This window comes from Acomys minous (genome assembly GCF_964271855.1).
Source record: "Acomys minous genome assembly, chromosome: 7".
NCBI classification, from domain to species: Eukaryota; Metazoa; Chordata; class Mammalia; order Rodentia; family Muridae; genus Acomys; species Acomys minous.
In genome coordinates, this window is record NC_140488.1 from 118649904 (window position 1) to 118675740 (window position 25837).

Consider the following 25837-nt stretch of genomic DNA (forward strand, 5'->3'; position numbering starts at 1 on the left):
CTCTCAGTTAATAAGTCTGTAATGAAATATATTTGTGAAGAAAATTGAGCCTAAAGACAAGAACTTCATGTCTCTGGAGAAGGCACTGGAAGATGTCAGATGATGGACTGATACCCCATGTTCATGGATCAGTAAGATTAACAAAGTAAAATTGATCCAAGCATGGTGGTGCATGCCTGTAATCCCAGCACTCTGAGAGGCAGAGGAAGGCAGAACACTGTGGTTTCATGGCCATCCAGGTCTACAAATGATGAACAGACCACAAGGGATCTGACCTTGACTAGATAGGTCCCTTGAAGGATTCATAATGCGATGGCATTATTGGAAGACACTTAAATATAGGTAAGTATGCCTAGATGGAAGAAGCTGGACATGTTGGCATTTACTCTCGGAGCTTTCTGTATTTCTTTCTCTGCAACAGCTACCAGAGGTAGGGGACATATTTTATACAAGAGCACAGGGAGAGTTACAACCTTGATGAACACCCCAGTTTCAGTCCAGTGAAATGGGATGCAGAGGTCTGCCTTTCACCTAAGCCTGTTATAAAATTCTAGTTTTTATTACATTGTTTCTTTTGTTTTGTGAGATTATAACATAATTACCCAATTTCCTCTTCCTTTCCTCCCAACACTTCTTGGTCTTCAAATTCATTCACTAGATGTTCTCTCTCGTCTCTCTCTCTCTCTCTCTCTCTCTCTCTCTCTCTCTCTCTCTCTCTCTCTCTCTCTCAGGCACACACACACATAAAACCACACACACACACACAAAATACATAAATGCACCCTGTTCAATCTACCTGTTACTTTTATGTGTGTTTGGAGGGCTGACCATTTGGTATTGCACAACCAGAGTGTGTGTTCTTCTCTCAGGAAGATTATTCCCCACCTCTCAGCATTTTTTAATTGCCTGTACTACTTTGTGCTCTGCCATACACTTTGTCATGTCTATTGCTGTTGTTTCATCCTTGCTCAATGCCTGTTTAGGCAGTCATGTTGGTGATACTTTAAGAGTGTAGTTTCTGACATTACACAACTTTGCAGAAAACTCTGTGATCCTCTGGCTCTTACACCTCTTCTGATCCCCCTTTGCAATAATCCATGAGCCTTAGGCGTGGCAGTTGTACCTGAGATGTATCCACTGGAACTATGCTCCACAACTCTGCATGTGATTTCCTATCATGGTCTCTGTCTGTTGCACAGAGAAGTTTCCTTAATGAGGGGTGAAGACTACATTGATCTGTAGGTCTAAGGACAAATATTTGTAATGTATTTAGGGATTATGCTCATTTAGTAAAGTGGTGGTTGTAGGTCCTCCTTCACAATCCATTACTTAAGTATCTCTGGTAGTTAGCTAGGCTTCCAGAACCAGGCATTTTTCCTTCTTGTTGAGTGGATACAAGATCCACTCAAAAGACCTGTGTGGCGTGAGCAGTGGCCCAGAACAAAGAAAAAAATCACAGGCACTTGAATAGCTGCTATAAGAGCAGTTAGGGACTCCACATATTGAAGACTATGGGTATGTAATCCACACACAATCTCAACTACTCTGTTTGATCTTCTGGCCCTATATATTTTATCCATGAGACACTTTGTCTTATTTGAGTTAATTTAATAATTCCTACAAACTGTGCTTAATCCTCTTGATGTGCTCATTTTGGATCTTAAGACTTTGGGAAAGTATCCTGACATCAGCTCCTCATTCTACCACACCTTCTGTTTTGACACCATTCACTTGTAAAATTAATTTGGGTCTCTGATCATTAACCTCTGTTTGCCAGAACACACATTTTCCAGTATTCTTCGGTGCAAGTGTGCTTCCTACTGGAGCGGCTTTGCCTTTACGGTAAAGAAATGGCAAGAGCCGAGCAATTCTATCCCCTGCATTAATCTGCATCTCCTTTTAATAAATGTATGCCATGATTTTAATATCTTCCTTGGTATACCCATCTATAATACCTGGACACACAATAAACCCTTGAAAAGTTAATCCACTTCTTGCCAAGATCATCCCTACTGTCCCTGAAGGCAAAGGACCATAGACACCAGTGGTAATTTTGTAACATTCACTCTTTGGGGAGAGAGAAAGAATTTTATCTGTGTCCAGATCCAAAGCAGCACTGTCTTCATTAGCTCGCATGAGATTAGTAATACTTAATTTAAGTTTTCCTGACTGCTTGTAACCTCCTTCTCAAAGGAAAATGGTTCACATTTTTTTTTTACTGTGGGGCCTCAAGCTAACAGGCCCCTCAGTTCATGTCCAGATCGTAAGAGGTTACATTCTATGTCCATCTTTGATCTTTACTTATTACTCCAGTACTTCCTGCTTCCAACGCACTATAAAGTGGTGAAACCAGGGCGATGGTATCATTGCTGCCATATACTGCTTGTTCCTGTTTATGAGTGAAAGTAAAGTATTCCCCTAGTTCATGCATCTGACATTTTGAGCTCTGAAGCTTTTAACTTCATAGTTTCCTTGTAAATGACCACAAGTAAAGAACCAGGCATTTTGATATCTGAGACCTCTAGGTATGGCTTGTCCCCTTGTATTGGCATGATGCTCAAAAAAGCCAATATCAGTTCTATCTCTTATCCATTTGTCTACTGGTGCTGCTGGTGGTCTAATTATTCTCATACATTCAGTATTTGCCTTCTAAAACACCAGGGTGTGTTACAGGATATTTGATCCTATTGTGAACCCCGACATTGTGAACTGTAAAATCCTGTTTCTTGTTAGTGTGGTTCAGCCCTAACGCACATCTCTAATACAAGAACTTACTGTTTATAGTAAACAGTGATTTGGTTTGTGTGACTATGGTTTGGCTGAACCCTAGCACATGCCTTTAAACCAAGAGCTTTCTATACACAGGTCAAGAGGCAGAGCCAGAAGCCAGCTGACAGGGATTAAGAAGATAGGAGGGACTTTGAAGTTAAAACACTGTGAGGATGAGGAAAGAATTCTAGGTCTTTGGCCTTGCTCCTTAACTTTATGACTTTTACCTCTTGGGTTTTTCCTCATGGGATGATTTCCTCCTGGGTCTTCATCTGAGCTAGCAGGTTCTGTCGTTTTGGCTTTTCCTTCAGGGATGTAAACTGAGCTGGAGTGCCAACTCTGTGTTTACTTTCTTTTTTAAATTTTATTTTATTAATTTATTCTTATTACATCTCAATGGTTATCCCATCCCTTGTATCCTCCCATTCCTCCCTCCCTCCCATTTTCCCCTTACTGCTCTCCCCTATGAGTGTGACTGAGGGGGACTTCCTTCTGCTTTATATGCTTATAGGGTATCAATTCTCTTCTTGGTAACCTGCTATCCTTCCTCTGAGTGCCACCAGGTCTCTTCATCCAGTCGACATGGTTAAATATGAGGCACCAGAGTACATGTGAAAGTCATACCCCACTCTCCACTCAACTGTGGAGAATGTCCTGTCCATTGCCTAGATCTGGGTAGGGGTTTAAAGTTTCCGGCCTGTATTGTCCTTGGCTGGACCCATAGTTTGAACGGGACCCCTGGGCCCAAATATGCCTATCATAATGTTCTTCTTGTAGGTTTCTAGGACCCTCTGGATCCTTCTAGTTTGCTATTCTCCCATGCTTCTCTCATCTAGAGTCCCAGTAGGATGTCCTTCCCTCTGGCCCAGTTTCCTGGTAAGTGAAGATTTTCATGGGATGTGGTGCTTGGGCTAGTATGCAGATATAAGTGAGTATATACCATTTGAGTCTTTCTGCTTCTGGGTTACCTCACTCATTATGATCATATTTCTAGTCCCATCCATTTGTCCACAAGTTTCAGGAATTCCTTGTTTTTAATAGCTGGGTAGTATTCCATAGTGCAAATGTACCACAGTTTCCTTTCTTCTACTGAGGGACATTTAGGCTGTTTCCAGGTTCTGGCTATTATGAATAAGGCTGCTATGAACATGGTTGAGAAGAAAAAGTGGGGAAGAGCCTGGAACACGTTGGCACAGGAGACAACTTCCTGAACAGAATACCAACAGCCCAGGCCTTAAGGTCAACAATTAATAAATGGGACCTCATGAGGCTGAGAAGCTTCTGTAAGGCAGGAGACACGGTCAAGAGAACAAAGTGACAGCCTTCAGACTGGGAAAAGATTTTCACCAACCCTACATCTGACAAAGGTCTAATATCCAAAATACATAAAGAACTCAAGAAATTAAACACTACCAAACCAAATAACCCAATTGAGAAATGGGGCTTGGAACTAAACAGAGAATTCTCAACAGAGGATTATCAAATGGCTGAAAAACAAAGAAATGCTCAACCTCCTTAGTCATCAGGGAAATGCAAACCAAAACAACTCTGAGATTCCATCTTACACCCATCAGAATGGCTAAGATCAAAAATTCAAGCAACACCACAAGCTGGCGAGGATGTGCAGAGAGAGGAACACGCCTTCATTGCTGGTGGGAATGCAAACTAGTACAACCACTTTGGAAATCTATCTGGTGCTATCTCAGAAAACTTGGAATAGGGCTTCCTCAAGACCCAGTTATTCCACTCCTTGGAATAGACCCAGAAGATGCTCCAGCACACAACAAGAAAATTTGCTCAACCATGTTCATAGCAGCCTTATTCATAATAGCCAGAACATGGAAACAGCCTAAGTGTCCCTCAGTAGAAGAATGGATAAAGAAACTGTGGTACATTTACTTTCTTTTTAACAACAAAAGTTTCTATAAATACCTTTCTGGCATTAGGGTTTGACATGGTTTTATTTACAGCTGAAGTCAATCTCCTTAAATAATCTGTTAAGGCAACTCTGGAGCCTTGTATTATGTTAGCAAATGAGGTAGATCTTCTGTCGTGTGTGTGTGTGTGTGTGTGTGTGTGTGTGTGTGTGTGTGTGTGTGTGTGCACGTGCACACACACACACACACACACACACACACACACACACACACACACACACTGTAGATTTATTTTCAAGGTAAACTTCATTAGATTCAGAACAGCCCTGTAGATTAGTAAAGGACATTTCTCTCTGTGTATATATAAAGGCTTTTGCAGAGATAATAAGGTTTTAAAGACTTAGTCCTAATCGATGCATGAATATCTTGGTGGGTTCATAAAGTGAAGGCATTATTGAGATGTGGTGAAAACAAAAGTAAGTGATGGGGTCTTTTAAGAAAGTTATTCACTGTGGGATTTACCTGGAACTGGATCTTGCTGTAATTCCTTCTTGGTTACTCTTTTCTTTTCTCCTTAACATTCAGGAAAATCTGAAGAAAACTCTCTGGAATGTCCATCTGTCACATTCTCTTCAGCCCAAGTTTATGGCAAACACAAGCTTGAATTGAGCCATCTTTATACTGTGGGTCAGAAATGAGGCTTTTCTCTCAAAATTGTTTCCCCATCCATTTGGTCAGAGTGATGAGGACACTATCCGACGGATTGTAGCTCAATAGTAGAACACTGATGTGACATAGAGAAGACAATGAGTTATAGCTTTAAATGCACACACACACACACACACACACACACACACACGCACACACACACATGCACGCATGCACGCACACACGCACACATGCACGCACATACACTTTTCAAATAAACTAACCCTAGGAGGCAAGAACTGCAAGTGTCCTGTCACATATCATTTCTGTGCACAGTAGGCCATAATGAGGGCAGGAAGGCTAAGTGTAGGAACATGCAAAGCCAGGATCCCCTGCATCACAGACTTTGCATCTGTCACCTGGGAAGAGGCAATAAAGGAGCAAAAGGAAGGGAAAGAGAAAATGGAAGCAGGGATCTCCAATTACTAGAAAGAAATTTATAAACAATTACTTTCTGGAGCTTTTAAAGATGTCTCAGTGGGTAAAGGTGCTGGCTACCAAGCCTGACCTGAATTCATGTCCCAAGAGCCACTTGGTAGGAGAAGTAAACTGATGGCATCAAGATGTCGTTTCGCCTCCCCACATGTGTGCCTTCATATGCTTTTTTTTTAAAATAAGATTTCTGTTGTGAATTAGTAACTCTGAGGGACCCTTTCCTTGGCTCTCCCATGTGTCAGACAATCAAGGAATCCCTTGTTTTCATAGGAAAGGAAAAGCAAAAGCAAATCTTCATTGTATCTTTTCTATGTTGACTGTGTTTTCACAAAGAGCAAGCTGGCAGCCCATGGTTTCCCTGGCTCTTGATTGCTTCCCTGCCAACTTTCTTCGGCACACTTTACCTAGAGCACTACCCCACTTCCAACAGGACTCTTGGTCCTCCTTTCCTGCCCCTCTCACTGAGGACACCTTATCTCTGAAAGTGATGCCAAACCAGATATTAGGAGAATAACCTAGATACATTAAAGTCTTCCTCCCCATGACCCTTACTTCTCTCTCTTGTTCTTATCATCCCAGTGACACCAAAGCTCAGTCCTCTGCAGATGATAGCTCCAGGAGCTGTGGTGGCCAATATTCTCAGATCTGTCTGAGTCTCTAGCACCCATCTAGGATAGGACGAAAAATATGCTGGGTACCACCTCCAATTGGGCAGGATATTTGCCAGCAGCACCACATTCCATGTCTCTTCCAGGCCTTGCATATCACTCTACACATTAGGTGTTTCTTGAAAAAAAAATGACAACCATAGTACAGAAACTATGTCTCTAAAGTCTGTACTCACATCTTCAACATGTCCACACAAGAGTAAGCAGAGTAGATACTGCAAACATCTCCTGGTAGTGACTCAGTCAGGGTAGATTAATATGGGACTTTGAAATATGGGGATTGTACCAAACAGGAAACTTGAGAAGAACTTACCTCAGGCTTACTTGTAGTAAGACAAAGGCGGTAACAGATGCTCAGAATGTTAACCTCTATGTGCAAATTCAGAGAAAAAAAAGAGACTGCCCTTAAGCACTTGTGACTTACCTTAGCAGTCTGATCATAGGTGAGAGAAGAATACTATTGTTCTGTGCAGAGGACTGCCAATACTTGTTTCATAAACTAAGTGTGGGGACACACAGAAACACACATGACTAATTTTTATTTCTCAACAGGACATTAACATCTTACAGGGTGCTCCTCATAGTAAACACAATGCTAATGTAATTCTTAATATAAGTTAACAGTAGTGCTATGAGAGTGGTTCACACAAAATAGGATCAATGTTTGCATATCACAATTTAGTAAGCATAATGCTTGTAGAGGACATGTAGTAAGAGCTTTGCTTGTAGAGTTCTTGGAACAAGTGAAGAAGAATGCCAATGAACTTGTACAAAGGAAGAACAATAGTGACACAGTGCTTGAAAGAGTAAAAGCAACGTTAAGAGAGGTCCTAGGACACAGTACGAACAGTGCTTATAGAGTAAAATTTGTCAGTACAATCAATGCTAAGAGAGAGATGTTAACATTTGAGTGACAGCAGGACTAGTGTTTGACACAGTTCTTGGCATATAGAAAGTACAATGACGCATAACTTTCCCTGCTGAGAAGTTTTCTTTCTGATGCTTAGGATTTTACAGTGGTGCCATCATGTGCTTCTTCATCTCCCGGGATTATCTTTCGGGTCTGGGACAAGAGAAGAAAAAAGAAGAGCAAGTGTCAGTGAGATGCCACTGCCTACTCAGTGTGTAACTCCCGCTCCTTTACAGCAGAGCATGCATGCTCCCCTTCTGCACAACCTTGGGGTCTCTGCTGCCCAAGCAAAGCCTCTGCTCAGAACACAGTAACTACCTCACTTGGCTTCAGAATTCTTGGGTAGGAGGAAGGCGTGGCCTGCACATTAAGAGGTGACCTGGCATTTGGAAGCCCACAGCATCCTGAGTATGAAAGATTCCAAACATAATTGACAGGGATTTGAGGACGCATAGGATATTGCATTCAGTCGTTACCCCAGAGGAGTGTAAGAGGATGATTGGCAGGTTCAAGTGACCATGTGGGATCCAATATTATATGAGAAGGGTGTAGATCCAGGGTGTGCAAAATGTGTCAAAGAGTCACTTACTGTCTCACTCTTCTTCATCTTCCTCATCTTCTTCCTCTTCTTCATCCTCTTCTTCTTCTTCTGGGTCACTGATCTCTTCATATATCACTGGTGTCTTCCTTTCCCTTAATCTGTGGCTCCAGATGCTCACTTGCCTTCCACTGACTCCTGAGGTAGGGAAGGGTTAGTACATGAAAGCTGGATGGCAGGAAGTTCTGTGGGATCTTGTTTTGTAAGAAAAGTATAGGGCTCGCACTGCACATGTGCCCATGGGCTTTTTTCTATTACTTGTTTTCAGCATCTTCTGGCACAAACAGAATGAGACAGAAGGGTCTCAGTCAATTTGGACCAAAAACCAGTTATAGTGAGGCCCTTTATTAGGTTACTATGTGAGACAGAACATATGAGGTTCAGCTTAGTACCGTTGGGATTTTCCCAGCATAAAGGAACTCTTTAATGTAAAAACAGAAACAACAAAGCAGAAACAACAAAACCACCTTGCAGATATCAAGCTCCACATTTGTGAATCTATTATATTTAGTGTGGGAGTCTGTGCAATCTGGCTTGATTAACTTCAGAGTCACAGGTTTGCTGGCAACACTTTTCTTTTACTGTTTTGAGAGCTGAGAATCCAGAACAGCAGAGCTAGGGAACACATTTGGCCACATTGTTGATGGTTATGTGTGATAATCAAATACACAGGGTCTGTGCAATTGAGGCTCAAATGGTGGCCCAAGCCTGAGATCCCAGCATTTGGGAAGCTAAGTGAAGGGGTCTGCCCTAAGTTTGAGGGCAGCTGGGAGCTGTAGCATGAGGCCCCATTTTTTATATTCTGTGATATTGTCTCTGTTTCCCCTTTCACCGATATTCTATCTTTTACCTTGCCAGTGAGAAATGTATTTATTCATTTACGTGTCAGTGTGTGTTCATGCAGAGTAGGAAAGCAACGTAATACTATTCTCAGCTAAGCATGATCTGCTTGCCTGAAGTCCTTACACCTAGTGAGGCAAGATGTTTCCAAATGATATGCTCTGTGCTTCTGAACACATACACAGACAAGCCCTTTACAGGATGAATGTACCACATAAAATCCAGTTGGGAGTAAAAATGCGTTTCCTTAATATATTTTGACATAACAATGGGAAATACTTGTCTTTATTAGCTTTGAGTATACACTGTCATGAGACTGACTCTGAAAGTTTAGATAGGTTTATTGTTTAAAACTATACTTAGACTGTGATTCAGGAACAGTCCACATCAGGAAATACACAGCTTTAAAAAAAGAAGTATTTCTACCATACAGATACGGATGGAGAATCACACTGGGTCCCATTGGAGCTCCATCTTATCCCTCAAAGCTCTTCATGGCTCTCTGATGCCTTTAAACAAACCACGCACAATTGAAGCTCTCCAGTCAGCTCTCGCCAATCTCACCTTCCTTCCAGTTCCACTCAAGCATCGAAACATTTACCATTTACTTTCTGCTAAAGAAAATATACATCCCCCTTTTGCATGTTTTAAAACTTCATGTGGTCCCCACATATGTACCTTTTACACATCACTCTTCCCTCAGCACGGACCTGAGGGATGAAAGATTTGTCTGTGACCCTTCCTGGCAAATCGACCTAAAAGTTTTCATGTACACAATCCCTCCTTGCCTACTCACCTTGTGGCTCATGGTGACAACTTTCATCAGAATCACTGAGCCCGGCATTTGTGGCCTTCTCTTCTGAATCCATGAAATCTGGGAGATGTGCTCTGTGGCCTAGGCAGAAGCAAAATGTTTCTTCCTTATCAGATAGCTGAGATGAGGAATGCAAGGGGCCGGCACTGGGAGGAAAGGCCAACAATACTCTCCACTAGAACAAAGGCCTGAATTAGAGAAAAGTGCAGGCTACAGGGATGAGTGCTGTGGTGGCTTGCCTCTGTTCTGATCCCTGCACAGGAGAAAAAAGGGCAAGATGCTCAGCAGTTGACCTGATGTTTCTTGTGAAGGAAAGAAAGAAAGGAAGGTAGAAAGAAAGAAAGAAAAAGGAAAGTAAAGAATACAGCAGAGGCTGAGAAGGAGCCACAGCATAGAGAGGAACTGGAGGACACTCAGGCTTGTCTGAACCCACAACTTACTCTTACCTAAATTAGTCATAGTGGTGCAGTTTCTTTTCATACCCACATAGGTGAGTTTCTCTGAATCGCTCAGCTTTGCCCACTCTCCTTTTGAAAGGTGTTTGGAGATATACATGAAGGCCTAGAAAAGAAGGAAAATTTATGTCTGGCAGACAATCTTCTGCGCATGTGTGCTGCTCGGTCAAGAGCGTCTCCTCTGCTCCTAGACCTCTGTAGTATACTTGGGAATTAGAGAAAATCCCTGCTGGGTGATTTGAGATCATAGAGAGACTTTGTGGGAATTCTGTCCAGCCTCTTGCTTAGCATGTGCTAGAGATTTATTGCTGCTTTGCTAGCTCTACTCCCACCTTCCAGAAGGGTATAAGAGTCACCAGATTAGTGTGGCAGGTCTCAGACCTGCCATCTTCAGAGGTCTTGGAGAAACACCCTCTGACTTTATGTGTCCTGCTGTATCCGTGGTGCTTCTTAACTCACCTATTGATAAATCTAAGTCTCCATCTTGTTCCCTGCCCACTCTTCTGTCTCATGAAGGTCACTTCACCTTGCATGTCTTCTCTGGCTTGTGCTTAGGTGTGCTGATGTTCATTGAGCAAGACCTTGCTCCATTCCTGGCACTGGGGGCACAACAAAAAGAGCTGCTTGTACACTTTCAGCCTGTGGAGGAGGACAGCACCAGCCAATCACCTGCAATAATATTCTGTAATTTATTTTCTATGTGGCTTATATGACCTCTGAGTGGTTACATGGTGGGAAATCTAGTGATAGACACATCTGGGTGAGGAGTGACAGGATTTCAGTAGCATGACTGAAGTGACTGTGAGTCTCTGATAGCAGGTCAGCTAGTTATAGTCCTCTGTGGCATGTCTTAAACTGAAGGGCATACAGAGAGGTCCTGTTGCATATGCCAGAAAGAGGACAGTCATCTTACATTCTCACCAGAAGATAAAAGTGTGGGTTCCATAGGGAGTCAAATAGGACTCACTGTTGGCTGGGGAAGAAGGAGAACTGTAGATGGAGACACGATAATTGGTACCAAAAAGCATTGGAGACGGCTAATGAGTAAGATGACCACAGTTTACAATAGATCACTTAAAGTATCCACATCAACAAAATCAGAAATGAAAAGGGGGACGTCAGAGAAGACATTGACAAAATCCAAAGAATCATTCGGTCTTATTTCAAAAGGCTGGACTCCATGAAATTGGATAATCTAAATGAAATGGATAATTTTCTTGATAGGTTTCACTTACCAAAATTAAATCAAGATCAGGTAAACAAGTTATATAACCGTATATCCCCTAAGGAAACAGAAACATTTATTAAAATTTCCCATCCAAAAGAGCCCATAGCCCAGTGGTTTCAGCACAGAATTCTAGCATAATTCCAAAGAATAGTTAACACCAATACTCCTCAAACTATTTCACAAAAGAGCAATGGAAAGAACATTGCCAAACTCATTCTGTAAGGCCACAGTTGTCCTGATACATACACCACACAAAGAACCTTCAAAGAAAGGGAATTTCAGACCAATTTCTCTAATGAATCTTGATGCAAACATACTCAATAAAATATTCACAAACAGAATACAAGAACATCTAAGATATCATTCACTATGACGGAAGGCTTCATCTCAGTCATGAAGGAATAGTTTAGTACATGGAAATCCATCAATGTAATCCACCATATACAAACGTAAAGAAAAAAAAAAACACATCATCACCTCCTTAGGTGCAGAAAAAGCATTTGACAAAATCCAACACACGTTCATGTTTAAAGACTTGGAGAGAGCAGGGGTTTGAGGCACGTACCTAAACATAATCAAGGCAATATACAGCAAGTCAATAGCCAACACCAAATTGAATGGAGAGAAACTGAGGAAATTCCATTAAAATCAGGAACTAGACAAAGCTGCCCACTCTCTCCATGTCTGTTCATTATAGTACTTAAAGTTCTAGCTAGGTCAATAGGACAACAAAAGGAGATCAAGGGGATCCACATTGGAAAGGAGGAAGTCAAATTATCCTCTTTGAAGATGATATGATAGTGTACATGAGTGACCCCCAAAATTCCACCCGCGAACTCCTACAGCTGATAAGCATCTTCATCAAAGTGGCTGGATTTAATATTAACACAAACTGTCAGTAGCCTTCCTGTATACAAATGACAATGATACTGAAAAAGAAATTAACCAAACTATACCCTTCATAGTAGCCACAAGTAATATAAAGTATGTAGGTGTAATTCTACCAAGCAAGTGAAACATTTGTAAGAAAACAACTTCCAGTCTCTGAAGAAGGAAATTGAAGATGACATCAGAAGCTGGAAATATCTACAATGTTCATAAATTGGGAAAATAAACTTAGTAAAAAATGACCAGCTTGGCACTCAGAGGAAGGATAATAGGTCACCAAGGAGAGACTTGATACCCTATGAGCATATACAGGGGGAGGAGGTCCCCCTCAGACACAGACATAGGGGAGGGGAGTAGGGGGGAAGTGGGAGGAAGGGAGGAATGGGAGGACACAAGGGATGGGCTAACAACTGAGATGTAATATGAATAAATTAATTTAAAAAATAAAAAATTTTAAAAAATGACCATCTTACCAAAAGCAATCTACAGATTCAATGAAATCCCTATCAAAATACATACACAATTTTTTAAAGACCTTGAAAGATCAATTATCAACTTCATATGGAAAAACAAAACCCAGAATCACTAAAACAATCCTGTACAATAAATGATCCTCTGGTGTAATCTCCATACGTGATTTCAAACTGTACTATAGAGCAATAGTAATTAAAACAGTAAACAGTAAAACAGTAAAATTTGGACAAAAAATCCAAATCTATACAATGGAAAAAGGATAGCATCTTCAACAAATGCTGCTGGTCTAACTGGATGTCTACATGTAGAAAAATGCAAGTAGATCCATATTTATCACCATGCATAAAACTCAAGTCCAAGTGGATTGAAGACCTCAACATGAAACAAAAGGCACTAAATCTGTTAGAAGAAAAAGTGGAGAAGAGCCTGGAACTCATTGGCACAGGAGACAACTTCCCGAACAGAACACCAACAGCCCAGGCTCTAAGGTCAACAATTAGTAAATGGGAATTCATGAGGCTGAGAAGCTTCTGTAAGGCAGAAGACACTGTCAACAGATCAAAGTGACAACCCACAGATTGGGAAAAGATCTTTACTAATCCTACATGTGACAAAGGGCTAATAGCTAAGATAAATAAATAACTCAAGATGTTAAATGCCATCAAACCAAATAATCCAATTAAAAATGGGGTATAGACCTAAACAGAGAATTCTCAACAGAGGAATATTGAAGGACTGAGAAACACTTAAGGAAATGCTCAACATCCTTACTCATCAGGAAAATGCAAATCAAAACAACTCTTTTTCTTTTTTAATATATTTTATTAATTTATTCATATTACATCTCAATTGTTATCTCATCCCTTGTATCCTCCCATTCCTCCCTCCCTCCCATTTCTCCCTTACTCCCCTCCCCTAAGACTGTGACTGAGGGGGACCTCCTCCCCCTGTATATGCTCATAGGGTAATAAGTCTCTTCTTGGTAGCCCTGCTATCCTTCCTCTGAGTGCCACCAGGCTTCCCCATCCAGGGGATGTGGTCAAATATGGGGCGCCAGAGTTCGTGTGAAAGTCAGACCCCACTCTCCACTCAACTGTGAAGAGCATCCTATCCATTGGCTAGATCTGGGTAGGGGTTCGAAGTTTACTTCACGTATTGTCCTTGATTCCATCTCAGACCCATCAGAATGGCTACAATAAAAAACTCAAGTGAGGGCACATTCTGGCCAGGATATATCAAAGGGGAACACTCCTCCATTGGTGGTGGCAGTGCAAATTTGTACAATCACTTTGGAAATCAATCTGGCATTTTCTCAGAAACATGGGAATAGGGTTACCTGAACACCCAGCTATTCCACTTCTTGGAATATATCTGAAAGACGCTCCACCATACAACAAGGACATTTGCTCAACTATGTTCATAGCAGCCTTATTCACAATAGCCAGAATCTGGAAACAACCTAGATGTCCCTCAGTCAAAGAATGGGTAAAGGAACTGTGGTTTATTTACACTATGGAATACTACTCAGCTATTAAAAACAAGGAAATCTTGAAATTTGCAGGCAATTGGATAGAACTAGAAACAATCATCCTGAGTGAGTTAACCCAGATCCAGAAAGATACACATGGTATATACTCACTTATAATTGGATACTAGCCCACCATAGATGTCCTCTGAGAGTCATCACTCAGTGGAGGATTGGGACAGATGCTGTGACTTACTATTGGGATTCCAGGTGAGAAAGTTATGGGAGAATGGAGAAATAGAAAGATACAGTGGGTCCTGAAACCCTACCATAAGATCATCAAGGCTGGCAAATCTGGACCAAGGGGAATACACAAACTACTGTATTAACCAAGGACAATGCATACAGTAAACCTAGACCCCCCTATTCATATCTAGCCAATGGACAGTGAAATCTCCACAATTGTGTGGAGACTAGGGACTGACTCTGACATGAACTTTGTTGTCCTCGATTTGACCACTTACGCTTGATGGGGAGGTCTGGTAGCACTCAGATGAAGGGGAAGCAGACTACCCAGATGAGGCTTGATAGGTTGTGATCATATGGTGGAGTGGAGGTCCCCTCCTCTCACAGGCCTAGGGGAGGGGAACATGTGAAAGAGAGAGGAAAGGGGGAAAGGGAGAGAAGATACAAGTGAGGGAACAACAATTGAGATGTAATCTGAACAAACTGTCTAAATAAAAATGATAAAAAGGAAAGTTTATTATTAGTTCCAGGTAAGCATGTGCGCTTGATGCACTTCTCTGTCCTTAAGATGAAAGAAGTCTAAGCATATAAATAACTAAAAAGTAGCTTTTGTTTCTGTTCCAAGAATCTTCTGGTTCACATGGATGAATACTATATAAAAAATCTGAGAAAAATAAAGTCAGGGCTACTGTATTTACTGTTAGTCCTCCCAAATACTTGTCTTTTTTTCTTATCTCTTTTACTCTATCTTTTCTAAATTTTCCTATATATTTTTTATTTCTCCATCCTCATGCCCCATATCCAGGTCCTGGTTGATATTATCCAGAGCAGACTCTAGCAGGCCCTGGACTTTTTTTCCCATTGGGAGACTTTTGATGACTGCTTCTATTTCCTTAGTGGTTATATTACTGTTTAAATTGTTTTCTTTATCTTGATTTAATTTTGGCAAGAGAAGTCTATCAAGAAAAATTCCATTTCCTTTAGATTTTCCAATCTTGTGGAATACAGGCTTTTGAAGTAAGACCTAATGATTTCTTTGATTTCCTCAGTGGCTGTTATGTTACCCATTTCATTTCTGATTTTGTTAAGTTGGATACTGTCTCTCGGCCTTTTAGTTAGTTTGGCTAGGGGCTTGTCTATCATGTCAATTTTCTCAAAGAATCAGCTCTGGATTTCATTAAATTTTTTATTATTCTCTTTGTTTCTAATTTATTAATTTAGGTCCTGAGTTTGATTATTCCCTGCTTCTCCTTGTGTTTGCTTCTTTTTTAAAAAAGCTTTCAGGTCAGCTGTTAAGTTGTTGGTATGAGATCTCTCCAATTTCTTTATGGAGACATTTAAAGCTGTGAATTTTCCTCTTGGCACTGCTTTCATTGTATCACATAACTTTGGGTATGTTGTGCCTTTATTTTCATTGAATTTTTGGAAGTCTTTAATTTCTTTCTTCATTTCTTCCATTACCCAAAGATCATTGAACAAGGAGTTGTTCAATTTCCATGAATGTGTAGGATTTTTGTTACTTCTGTTGTTGTCGATGTCCAGCTTTAATATATGGTGATATGATAAAGAACAATGTCTTAATTCAATTTTCTTGTATCAGTTGAGGTTTGCCTTATAAACAGCTATATGATTGACTTAGGAGAAGGTTCGTGTGGTACTGAGAATGTATATTATTTTGTGTTTTGGTGAAATTTTCTATAGATATCTATTAAGTTCATTTTACTCATGATATTTAATTATTTATCTCTTTTATTTCCGTCTTAATGGTTTGTCCATTGGTGAGAGTGGAGTGTTGAAGTCAATCACTATTAATGTGTGGGGATTGATGTGGGATTTTAGCTTTAATAATGTTTCTTTTACAAATGTGGGTGCCCTTGTATTTTGGACACAGATATTGAGGATTGAGTTGTCCTCTTGGTGGATTTTTTCTTTGATGAGAATGATATGTCTTTCTATATCTATATATTAATTTTGGTTGAAAGTCTATTTTATCAGATATAAGGATTTTTACTCCAGCTTTCTTCTTGTATATATTTGCTTGGAAACCCTTTTTCCAGTCCTTTACTCTGAGGTAATGTTTTTCTATGTTGCTCAGGTGTGTTTCTTGTATGCATCAGATTGTGGGTTTCTGTTTACATATCCATTCTGTTAGCCTGTGTCTTCTTATTGAGAGTTTAGTCCATTGATGTTGACAGATATTAGTGAGAAGTGATTGTTAGTTCCTTTTATTATGATGTCCTTGATGACAGTGTTTTCATGTGCTTGTCTTCTTTTGGTTCTGCTGTTGTTAATTTATTTATGTACTGTGTATTCTTGGGTGTAGTTGACTTCATTGGGTTAGATTTCCTTCTAGTATCTTCTGTAGGGCTGGGTTTATGTATAGATATTGTTTTGTCATGTAATATCTTGTTTTCTCCTTCTATGGTGATTGAAAGTTTTGCTGGTTATAGTAGTCTGGGCTGATAAATGTGGTCCCTTAGTATCTGTATGGTATCTTCCCATGTCCTTCTCAGTTTTATGGTCTCTATTGAGAAGTCAGATGTGATTCTGGTGTTACTTGGCCTTTTCCCTTGCTTCTTTTAATATTTTTCTTTGTTCTGTATCTTTAGTGTTTTGATCACCATGTTAAGAGAAATTCATTTGCTGTCTAATCTATTTTGTGCTCTGTAAGCCACTTATATGTTTAAAGACATCTCTTTCTTTAGGTTGAGGAAATTTTTCCTATGATTTTCTTGAAAATATTTTCTGATAACAAAACCAAGTTTAAAGAGTACATAGCCACAAATCTAGTAGCATAGAATATACTAGAAGGAAAACCACAACCGGAGGTTAACTATACCCAAGGAAAACACAGGAAGTAAATTATGCCATGTACACAAAACCAAAAGAGAAACACACACACACACACACACGCACTTACTCTACCATCACCAACATTAAAAATCTAGGAACCAACAACCACTCATCATTAATATCTCTCGATATCAATGGTCTCAACTCTCCAGTAAAAAGACACAGGCTAATAGAATGAATGTGAAAACAGGGACTATCATTCTGCTGCATTCAAGAAACACACCTCAGCAGTAAAGATAGACAGTACCTCAGAGTAAAGGGTTGAAAATGGCATTCCAAGCAAATGAACCCAAGAAGGAAGCTGAAGTAGTGAGTATCTAACAAAATAGACTTTTAAACAAAACTAATCAAAATAGATGGGGAATGACACTGCATACTCATCAAAGGAAAAATACACAAAGAAGACATGTCAATCCTGAAAATCTATGCCCCAAATGTGGGAGCACCCACATTGGTAAAAGTAACATTACTAAAGCTTAAATAACACATCAATCCACACATGATAATAGTTGGAAACTTCTATACCCTACTCTTACCAATAGATAGATCATCAAGACAGAAACCAAAGAAAGAAATAATGAAACTAATAGACATCATGGATCAAATGGACCTAACAGATATCAACAGAACATTTCACCCAAATACAGAAGAATATACTTTCTTCTCAGTACTTCATGAGACACTCTCCAAAATTGACCATATAGTTGGTTACAAAGGAAATTTCAACAAATACAAGAAGATTGATACAACCCTTTGCATTTTATCAGACCACCATAGATTAAGACTGGAACTCAACAACAGAAACAACAGAAAGTTGACATCTCATGGAAATTGAACAACTCTCTACTCAATAACCTTGGGTTAGGGACAAATTTAAAAAGGAAATTAAAAACTTATAGAAATCAAAGAAAATGAAGGTACAATATAACCAAACTTATTGAACACAATGAAAACAGTACTAAGAGGAAAGTTCATAGCATTAAGTGCCTTCATAAATTGTACATATCACATACTAATAATAGCACACCAGAAAGCCCTAGAACAAAAAGAAGCAGATGCATCCAAGAGGAGTAGAAGGTTGCAAATAATCAAACATGGGGACAAAAATCAATAAAATAGAAACAAATAAAATAGAACTATTCAAAGAATCAATAAAACCAAGAGCTGGTTTCTTGAGAAAATCAACAAGATAGACAAACTCTTAGCCAAAATAACTAAAAAGCAAAGGGAGAGTACTCAAATCAACAAATCAGAAATGGAATGGGAGTAATAATGACAGACATCAATGAAATCCAAAGAATCATTAGGCCTTATAAAGCTTATATGCCATAAAATTTGAAAAATAGACAATTTAATAGCTACCAATTACAACATTGAATCAAGACCAGGTAAACAAGTTAAATAATGCAATATATCATAAAGAAATAGACACTGTCATCAAAAGTCTCCCAACCAAAACAAAAAACAAACAAACAAACAAACCAAAGGCCAGATAGATTCAGTGTCGAATTCTACCAGCACTTCAAGATGAGCTAATGCTAATTGTCTTCAAACTACTCAACAAAATAGAATCAAAAGGTGCATTATGAAACTCATTCTATGAGGCCACAGTCAACTTGATACATAAACCACAGAAACAGACAAGAAAGAAAGAATTTCAGACCAATTTCCCTTGTGAACACTGATACAAAATATACTTGAAAATACTCCCAAACCAAATCCAAGAACGCATTAAAATTATCATTCTCCATGAACAAGTAGGCTTCATCCCAGGCATGCAGGTCTGATTCAATATTCAGAAATCCATTGGTCTAATCCACCATATAAAAAACTGAAAAAATGACCACATAATCATCTTCTTAGATGCTGAAAAAGAATTTGACAAAATTTAACACCCATTCATATTAAAAGTCTTGGAGAGATTAGAGATACAAGGCATGTACATAAACATAGTAAAGACAATACACAGCAAGCCCATAGCCAACATCAAACTAAATGGAGAGAAATTTAAATCAATTCCACTGAAATCAGGTACAAGACAAGGCTGCCCACTCTCTCCATAGCTCTTCAATATAGTACTTGAAGTCCTAGTTAGAGCAATAACACAACTAAAGGAGATCAATGGAATACAAATTAGAAAGAAAAAAGTCAAATTATCATTAATTGCAGATGATATGATAGTATACATAAGTGACCCCAAAAATTCTACCAAGGAAATCCTTCAGCTGACAAACACCTTCAGCAAAGTAGCTGGATACAAAATCAAATAAAAAAAAATCTGTAATCCCCTCTTTATACAAAAGACAAGCAGGCTGAGATTGAAATTAGGGAAAGAATACCCTGCATAATAGCCGCAAAAAACATGAAGTATCTTGGTGTTGCTCTATCCAAGCAAGTGAAAGGCTTGTATGAAAAAACTTCAAGACACTGAAGAAAGGAACTGAAGAAAATATAACAAGAAGGAAATATCTTCCATGCTCATGGATCAGTATGATTCACATAGTAAAAATGGCCCTCTTAGCAAAAGCAATATACAGTTTCAATGCAATTCCCAGCAAAATGCCAACAAAACTCTTTATAGACCTTGAAAGAACAATTCTCAACTGCATGTGGAAAAACAGAATCCCTGAATAGCTAAGACAATCTTATTTAATAAAATATCTTCTGGAGGAATCTCCATCTTTAATATCTAGCTGTACTATAGAGCAACAGTAATAAAACTGGCTTGGTACTGGCATAGAAACAGGGTGGTCAATGGACTTGAATCAAAGATCTATAAACAGACCCACACACCTATGGACACTTGAATTTTTCACAAAGAGGACAAAATCACACAATGGAAAAAAGATAGCATCTTCAACAAATGGTGCTGGTCTAACTGGAAGTCTACATGTACTAATACAACCTTATTTATCACTGTGCACAAAACTAAAGTGCAAGTGGATTAAATATCTCAACATAAAAACAGACACACTAAACCTGTTAGAATAAAAAATGGGGAAGAGACTTGAGCACATTGCCACAGGAGACAAATTTCTGAACAAAATGCCAATGGCTCAGGCAGAAAGAGCAGCAACTAATAAATGGTCCCTCATGCAACTGAAAAGCTTCTGTAATGGAAAAGACACTGTCAGCAGAATAACAACAGTCTACAGACTGGAAAAAAACCTTCACCAACACTACATCTGACAGAAAGCTAATATCTAAAATATATAAAACACCCAAGAAATTACACACCACCAAACCAAGTAATCCAATTAAAAATAGGGTACAGAACTAAATAGGGAATTCTCATCCGAAGAATACCAAATGGCTGACAAACACTTAAAGAAGTGCTCAACATCCTTAGTCATCAGATAAGTGCAAATCAAAAACAACTCTGAGATATAATTTTACACCCATCACAATGGCTAAGATAAAAAAACTCAGTGACAGTACATGCTGGCAAGGATGTGGAGAAAAGGAAACACTCCTCCATTGCTGGTGGGCGTGAAAACTTGTACAACCACTTTGGAAATCCATCTAATGCTAATATTGAATTATAAGTGAGTATATGCCATGTGTATCTTTCTGAGTCTAGGTTAGTTCACTCAGGATGACTATTTCCAGTTCCATCCATTTGCCTGCACTTCATCAGACAATTGGGACTAGTGTTACCTCAAGATACAGCTATACCACCTCTGGGCTATATATGAACATGGAGTCTAGGTTTCCTGCATGCATTGTACTTGGTTGTACAAGAGTTTGCATAGCCAGCCCCCTGTCCAGATTTGCAATCCTTGATTGTCTCCTTGTGGGGCTCCTGAACTGCCTGGGACCTTCCATTCCTCAATTCTTCCATACCACTCTCAGTGTTCCACCACATGTGTTAGTGACCTTGGCAATTCTGACAGGTGTAATATGGAGTCCCAAAGTGGTTTTGATTTGCATTTACCTGATGGCTAAGGATTTTGAACATTTCTTTAAGTATTTCTTATCCATTTGAGATTTTTATTGAGAATTCTCTGTTTAAATCTGAACTACAATTTTAAATTGAACTATTTGGTTTGTTATCTAGTTTCATGAATATATGTTTTGGATATTAAAACTCTATTGGAATTGCAGTTGGTAAAAATCTTTTCCTATTCGGTAGGCTGCCACTTTGTCAGATTGACATTGTCTTTCACCTTATAGAAGATTTTCACTTTTATGAGGTCCAATTTATTAATTGTTTATATTAGTGCCTGTGCTATGGGAGTTCAGTTGAGAACGTTGTCTCCTGTGCAGTGAGTTCAAGGCTATTCCCCATTTTTCTCGTCTATCATGTTTAGTGTATCTTGTTTTATGTTGAGGTTTTTTTATCCACTTGGACTTGCATTTTGTGCAAGGTGATAAATATGGAACAATTTGTATTCTTCTATGTACAAATATTCAGCTAGACCAGCACCATTTGTTGAAGAAGTTTTCTTTTCCCCAATGTGTCTTTCTAGCCTCTCTATCGAAAAATCAGGTGTCTATAAGTCTGTGGATTTATGTCTGGGTCTTTAATTCCATTCCATTGATAAGCCTATCTTTTTAAATGCAAAAGTCATACAACTATATTGTTGTATCTGTATAGTACAACTTGAGATTGGGAATGGTAGGACATTCAGCAGTTCTTTTATTGTTCAGGATTGTTTTATCTATCCTGGATTTTTTGTTTTTTCATATGAAGTTGAGAATTTTCCTTTCATGTTCTGTAAAAATGGTGTTGGAATGTTGATGGGTATTTCACTGAATCTGTAGAAAGCTTTTGGTAGGATAATGATTTTTCCTGTTTTAACTCTATCTATCCATGAGCATGGAGGAGACTTCCATCTTCTAATATCTTCTTTAATTTCTTCCTATAAATTCTTGATGTTTTGTCATGCAAGCCATACAGTAGCTTTCTTAGAGTTACCTCAACATATTTTATAGTATTTGAGGCTATTGTGAAAGGTGTTGTTTCCCTGAATTTTCTTCTCAGTCTGTTTTTTGTATATAGGAGAGGTACTGATTTTTTTAGTTAATTTTGTTGAAAAAATAAGTTTTATTTTCCTGTCTCATTTGTGGTCTGGGAGGTTTATTGTCTCCTTCTGCTGGTCTAGGCCTAGTCCTGAATGCTTCTAGCATTTGTACAATCTAACCTAGGCTTATAATGTTTTTAGCCTTTGAGACTTATTGCTAAATAAGCTCACCCTTATTTGTTCTTTCTGAGCTCTGGGCTGGCTGGTTCAACTCAGCTGTGCTGGCTCAAGCTCTTCTCCCAGCTGATTTACTTAATCTGGCTTGCATCTCAGCCCAGATTACTCTGCTTGACCTCAAACTAACTCAGCAATATGCTCTAATTTTCTGGGTTCTTCTCATTTTTCTGGCCTATTCTCTTTCTGCAACCCACCTCTCTATTTCTGTCCTGGTTTAAAAAAAAAAACCTGCCTCCTATCTCTGTACAACTGTGTCTTAAGTAGTTTCCATTTCTACTCTCTTCTCGTGAGAGTTGAGCATATCCTATTCTGTGAAATCTCTGATTTGTCACCTTTTCTGCCACTCAATTAGACATTACTTTCAACCATGGATGCTTCCTTCTACAAACTAACTTTACCTTTGTTTAGTATAAAGGCATATATCACCACAGCTGGATCTAAACTCTGATCTGATTATCTCTGTCTCCTGGATTAAAGGCATGCTTTTATTCCATCCAGATTACACAGACCTAGAAGATCTTTGGATATGAACTCTTGCTATTTGGATCACATAGAGATAGAAGGTCTTTGGATGTGATCTCTTGCTGGAAGAGCCATGTTCTGAATTAACAGTCTTCAACAATCTTGTACCCAGCCACTTTGATGAAATAGTTTACTAGCTGTAGTAGCTTTCTGTTGGAATTTTTAGGGTCACTTATGTACACTATAATATCATTTGCAAATAACTATAGTTTGACTTCTTCCTTTCCAATTTGTGTCTCTTTGATCTCCTTCAGTTGTCGTATTGCCCTAGCTAAAACTTAAAGTACTATATCGAATAGATGTGGAGAGAGTGGACAACTTTGGATTGTTCCTGATTTTCATGAAATTGCTTTGAGTTTCTTGCCATTTATTTTGATATCTACTATAGGCTTTTTGTAAATTGTTCTTATTGTGTTTAGATATGTCCCTTGTACTCCTACTCTTTCCAGGACTTTTAATCATGATTAAGTGTTGGGTTTTGTCAAAGGCCTTTTCTGAACCTAATGAGATGATTATATGCTTTTTAAAACTCAGTTTGTTTATATGGTGAATGACATTTAGTGCCTTTTGTATTTTGAACCATCCCTGAAACACTGGTATGAAGGCTACTTAACCATGGTAGAGGATCTTTTTTAAAATTTATTTTTATTATGTTTCTTTTTTTAATGTATATATTTATATTATTGCACATGAATAACATTAACTACATACAGCAAGAAGAACTATGAGATAATCATGAGTTATACAAATGTTACATTCATAGTTATTTGGCTATTTGTATTTGGCAAACTTGAAGTAAACATCTTTCCTATCTTGGGTCTAAATTTCTGAATGAATATCAATATCATATCTCATTTCTATTAATTTAAAACATCTATCTTGATCTAAAAACATCTTAAGTCCTAACTGACTAAGCTTAATTGAAAGACTAAACTATCTGATCTTCAACCCCATCAGAGATTTGAGAAGGTATAAAACTTAAAACCTGAGTGAACAAGAAGTGCAAGTTAGCAGCTTCTAAAATGAAAAAAATGACTGAGACAGTTTACTGCCTGAACAGCCACCCAACACTCTCTATAATGTTGGAGGATCATCTTCAGCCTTCTGGTCCAATATATCTGACAGACATACTTGCAAAAGACGAACAATTGAGGACTTGCTTACCCTGTCTTGGCAGAGTTCAGCCGTCAACTCTGCCTGCATCTAAACTTGCCTATTTTTAGGAAGAATTATGTCTGTGTCAGAAATGAAGGCATTTTCTCCAGTGACTTGTTTGCCACATTTGAAGCCAACTCCATAAGGAGGTTCCTTGATGCACATCATCTTTCAGACAGGCTGGGTGTTGCCAGGAGTCAACTTGTCTTGTTGTTAAAGAATCTTTAGAATAATAAAAAAAAATCTTAAAATGCCATATTCTGTTGCAGGTTGGGCCAGGCACTGGTTGGGAATTCCCTCAATCTCTTTTCTAACTTTATCCCTACACATCTTGCAGGCAGGGTGAATTTTGGGTTGAAGTTTTGGTGGGTGGGTTGGCGTTCCCTTCCCTCCACCAGAAGACCTGTCTGGCTAGGGTGAGCCTCGTCAGTCTCCATAACCCATGCTACTAAGAGTCTTAGCTAGTGTCACACCCATATAATCCCCGGAGCCTACCCGGTCTCCAGCTTGTCTCAGTGATGCCCCCTGTCTTCAGTTTATCTTCTCTCTCCATGTCCTCTGATTTCCTGCCCACACTCTCTCCATTCCTGATCCTCACCTTCATTTCCCTCCACACTCCCTCTTACCCTGTTTCTCTCTTCACCCACTTCTGCTGTCTATTCCATTTCCCCTTCTGAGTCAGATTTAAGCATCCTTCCATGGGTTGTTATGTAACGTCTGAAGGACTGTGAATTGTAGCATGGTTATCCTATATAATAAGGAAAACATCCTCTTGTAAGTGAGTATATACCATGAGTGTCTTTCTGGGTCTGGCTTACCTCACTCAGGATGATATTTTCCAGTTATATCCATTTACCTGCAAATTTCATGATTTTCTTGTTTTTAAAAGCTGAGCAGTATCCCAATATCTAAATGTACCACAGCTACTTTATTCTTTGGTTGAGGGACATCTGGGTTGTTTCCAGTTTCTGGATATTATGAATAATGCAACCATGAACACAGTTGACCAAACGTCTTTGGAGTGGGGAACATCTTTTGGGCATATTCCCAGGAGTGGTATAGCTGGGCCTTGAGGTAAAGATATCTCCAGTTTTTTGAGAAAGAACCAGATTGGTTTCCAAAGTGGTTGTACAAGTTTGGCCTCTCCATATTATCACCAGCATGTTCAGTCACTTGAGTTTTTGATCTTAGCCATTCTGAGTCTCAGAGTCATTTTGATTTGAATTTCCCTGATGACTAAGGATTTGGAGTATTTATTTCAGTGTTTCTTGGCCATTTGTGATTCTTCGGTTTATCTCTGTACCTCATTTTTTATTAATTTATTTATTCACTTTACATCCCATTATAGACCCCTTCTTTCTCCTCCCAGTCCCACCCTCCTTTCCCTCTCCCCTACTCCCTCCTATCTAAGGAGGAAATGCATACAGGGAGAAGGAAATTTTCCCAGGTGAGCATTCCCTCTGCTCTCTATGCCTGCCTTGAACAGCCTCAGGGAAGGGAAAAAATTCCCTTGGGCTGAGCCTGAAAGAAAAGGCAAAGTTCCACTTTTTTCTCTTTCGTAATTTAAGTCTTCCTTTCAACTGCTGACCCATAAAACCCACCATCCATTGAGAAAAGGTAAAGCATTATTGTCTTTGGGTTGGGCTGGGTATCACTGCCAAGCAATGAAGCCTGGACAAAGGAGATTTTCCCTTCTGCCCAACACTGACCAAGGAAATTTTAATCAATTTT

General features: G+C 39.1%; 1 protein-coding gene across 1 annotated transcript in view; it reads right to left on the reverse strand.

Moving 5' to 3' along the window:
• Window positions 1-7389: 7389 nt before the first annotated feature.
• LOC311601277 (putative protein SSX6) overlaps window positions 7390-25837 on the reverse strand; it is a gene marked incomplete at its 5' end in the record, with an annotated part of 44186 nt that continues 25738 nt past the window's right edge. The window contains 4 exons of the mRNA XM_084788648.1: window positions 7390-7520; window positions 7957-8103; window positions 9602-9700; window positions 10102-10180. Coding sequence (XP_084644774.1) covers window positions 7961-8103; window positions 9602-9700; window positions 10102-10180 — 321 coding nt within the window. The 3' untranslated portion in view covers window positions 7390-7520; window positions 7957-7960. The remainder of the gene's footprint in view (window positions 7521-7956; window positions 8104-9601; window positions 9701-10101; window positions 10181-25837) is intronic.